We start from the raw sequence: 3,498 nt of genomic DNA, 5'->3' as shown, positions 1-3,498 counted from the left end.
TCATTTCAGATTCCGTTTCGATCCCTAATCGGATCAGAGCACCTGAGTTAGGCCAAGAGCCTTGCACTACTTGGCGTCACCGCTTGGGAGACTTGTAGCTAGTTCCGGCGCAGGACGCCTAAACATTCGGCCGCACCTCTCGCTTGACGATCTGGTCGTCGTCCATCTCGTCACACAAAGTGCACGACGTTGTACCTGCGATCTAGGCCGGCGAAGTGTTTGATTTCGCTGCAGCCTCTGACGACGAGCAAATCCCAGTGACGTGCGCGGCCGTGCCAAGCCATTAACTCTGCTCGCGATCCGGCCCGTCGTGGCTGCAGCGCAACCGTAACCGGCCTGAGGCTGAGGGCCTGTTTGGCTCTGGGGTGTTAAAATTTAACACCCGTCACATCGGATGTTTAGATGCTAATTAGGAGTATTAAACATAGGCTAATTACAAAACTAATTACACAGATGAAGTGTAATTCGCGAGACGAATCTATTAAGCCTAATTAGTTCATGATTTGACAATGTGGTGCTACAGTAACCATTTGCTAATGATGGATTAATTAGGCTTAATAGATTCATCTCGCAAATTAACACAGGGTTCTGCAATTAGTTTTATAATTAGCTCATATTTAGTTTTCCTAATTAGCATCCGAACATCCGATGTGATACTGTTAAAGTTTAGCACCTTGTATCCAAACACCCCCTGAGTGTTCAAGCGGCAACAGATGTCGCGCTGAAAGGCTCCCGAGCAACCAACAGTCTCAAGAAGTCCGAACCGAAGCACTCCGTTCTGCTCACACCGGCCGAAAGTTACGTCTTGGCCGGCCTTGGCCTGGGCGCCTGCCTCTGGGTAGGCTCTGCTGCACCGATAGCACTTGCTAGGCTGCTGGAGGAAGTGTCATGGGTCTTGTTTAACCTGTGAAAAATCCGAGCAAGCCACAAACATATCTGGCTTGCAGCCAGGGCCATCGTAGTCGGGGGCACCGGTTTGGCTTAACCGCCGGCGCTGCATAAATACCTGGCACGCACAGGCATTACAGCTCTCAAGTGGGCAGCACCATCCGGGACACGCCTCCTCACCATGCCTTCCCCTTCCTCGGCCCACTGGCTGAGCCTCGTCGGGAGCATCTGGCTGCAGACCATCAACGGGCCCAACGCCGACTTCCCCGTCTACTCGTCGCAGCTCAAGGACCTCAAGCACATCTCCCAGGTGCAGCTCAACTTCCTGGCCTTCGCCTCCGACGCCGGCAAGCTCTTCGGCTGGTTCTCCGGGGTGGCCGCGCTGTACCTCCCGCTCTGGCTCGTCGCCTTCGTCGGCGCCGCGTTCGGCCTCGTCGGCTACGGCGTCCAGTACCTCTTCCTCGACAGCGCCGGCCTCCGGTACTGGCACCTGTTCCTGCTCACCTCCCTGGCCGGGAATGGCATCTGCTGGATCAACACCGTCTGCTACCTCCTCTGCATCCGCAACTTCGGCTCCAGCAGCCGCGTCGCCGTGGGCCTCGCCACCAGCTACCTCGGCCTCAGCGCCAAGGTCTACACCAGCCTGGCAGACTCCATACCGGGCCTGGCCAACTCCAAGGCCAAGGCCTACCTCCTGCTCAATGCCGTCGTGCCCATGCTCGTCACCGTCGTGGTGGCGCCGTCGCTCAGGGCGGTCGACCTCACGAGCAACGCGAGCACGGACGCGGCATTCCTCGTCATGTTCGCCATCACGCTCGCCACGGGCGCCTGCGCCGTCGTCGGCAGCATCGGCTCCACGTCCAACGGGCTCTCGTCGAGGGAGCACATGGTCAGCCTCGGCGTGCTCCTGGCAACCCCCATACTCATCCCGCTGGCGCTCAGGATCCGCGAGAGCCTCAACAAGATTTGGGAGACCAAACGGGAGAACAGGATCCACGACCTCGGCACCGACGACGCCGACGCCATCGAGAGGGTCGTCGCCATCGACATCGCTGACGTTGAGAGCAAGGAGGGGGACTCCGCCACGGAGAAACCAAAGGAGGAGGTCGGCGGCCTCCGGCTGCTGAGAAAGCTGGACTTCTGGCTCTACTTCTTCAGCTACATGTTCAGCGGCACCCTGGGTCTGGTGTTCCTGAACAATCTGGGACAGATCGCCGAGTCGCGACAGCTCGCGCAGACTTCTACGCTGGTCTCGCTGTCGTCGTCGTTTGGATTCTTCGGCCGCCTGCTGCCATCCTTCTTGGACTACTACTCCGCGAAGTAAGCAACAAGCATTCTGTTCACACCACTTCCCAATTTAATATGGAATTTTGCGTATCTCTATTTTTGTTTGAATCTGCATCCTGAGTTCTTGGAGTCAGTCATTCAGTCCAAAAAGACTGGGTAGTCTCATCAGTTTCAACCTTCTAGATCGATCGATGCCGATGCGATCTTTCAAAATTGACGTGCTAACGAACTTGTTGCTACATATAGAGTTCATGCATGTTTCATCATTCCCTGTTCTTTTTTGGTTCTAACTAATTTGTTTCGTTCATTTGCTTGTGCAGAAGCGGCTACTCCATCTCGAGGACGGGATCCATGGCGTCGCTGATGGCGCCCATGGCGGGCGCCTTCTTCCTGCTCCTCAACCCGGGCAACTTCTTCCTGTACCTGAGCACGGCGGTGATCGGTACGTGCACGGGCGCCATCACGTCGGTGGCCGTCTCCGCCACCAGCGAGCTGTTCGGCACCAAGAACTTCGGCGTGAACCACAACGTGGTGGTGAGCAACATCCCCGTGGGCTCCCTGTGCTTCGGCTACTTCGCCGCCTACCTCTACCAGCGCGGCGCGGCGCAGGGCGGCCACCAAAGCTGCATCGGCGCCGGGTGCTACCAGGAGACGTTCGTGGTGTGGGGCGCCATGTGCGCCGTGGGCACGCTACTCTGCTCCGTGCTCTACGCGCGGTCGCGCGGCTTCGCCGGGAGGCTATCGGCGGTCGCGGCGGCCGGAGGAGCAGTAAGGACATCGTGCCTTGCCCGCTTAGCTAACCTCTTCTCGTAGGTGGTAGCAGGGGCTCCAGAAGTTTCTGATCTGAGGGCCTGATTAATCATACAACCATCGATCAAAAAGCATCATCTGCCTGTAGGCGATGTAGCTTTTGATCCTCTTTTTTTGTTTCTTGACAGATCCCGGACGAAGGGGATGCAGAAAAGCCTGGGGGAGGCTGAGTAGATATTGTGCAGCAGGTTGGCCACCTTTTTACTTGGTGCATATACTAGTATATATGCATGTATATGAGTGGTAAACTTAATCAAACTTGAAAGGAATTCAGGTTTATTTAATTTTCGTGCATGTTGTTTGTTTCCCTTGTCTTTTTCGTTGGTGTTTAGAACTTAAGTAGGAAAGTAATGGAGTACTACCGCACTCGTTAGTGCCGCTGCGAGGTTGATGTATCGCACGAACGTACGCGGATCTGGAATTGACATTGAGTGCGTGAAAGTAACCATGAATGGTCTGCTTGGAATTTATGAGAACGCAACCACTTGTATAGTACGATGAGTGATTTGAGTG

General features: G+C 55.5%; 1 protein-coding gene across 1 annotated transcript; it reads left to right on the top strand.

The window, feature by feature from the left end:
• The first annotated feature begins 961 nt into the window (after positions 1–961).
• LOC117859319 (protein NUCLEAR FUSION DEFECTIVE 4) lies at positions 962–3,279 on the top strand. The gene is made up of 2 exons (XM_034742550.2): positions 962–2,208; positions 2,496–3,279. The coding sequence occupies exons 1-2, from the start codon at positions 1,070–1,072 to the stop codon at positions 2,986–2,988; spliced, it is 1,632 nt and encodes a 543-aa protein (XP_034598441.1). The 5' UTR covers positions 962–1,069; the 3' UTR covers positions 2,989–3,279.
• The last annotated feature ends 219 nt before the right edge of the window (positions 3,280–3,498 follow it).

This window comes from Setaria viridis, chromosome 5, assembly GCF_005286985.2.
Source record: "Setaria viridis chromosome 5, Setaria_viridis_v4.0, whole genome shotgun sequence".
Lineage (NCBI taxonomy): Eukaryota > Viridiplantae > Streptophyta > Magnoliopsida > Poales > Poaceae > Setaria > Setaria viridis.
The sequence above is the reverse complement of the archived record's forward strand: the minus strand, read 5'-3'. Positions and strand labels throughout refer to the sequence as shown.

What these genes read in the sequence shown, in the direction of transcription:
- LOC117859319 (XM_034742550.2), top strand. Translation starts at nt 1,070, where the DNA reads ATGCCTTCCCCTTCCTCGGCCCACTGGCTGAGCCTCGTCGGGAGCATC. An exon ending in TTGGACTACTACTCCGCGAA is followed by an intron (nt 2,209 to 2,495) that starts GTAAGCAACAAG and finishes TTGCTTGTGCAG; the next exon opens with AAGCGGCTACTCCATCTCGA.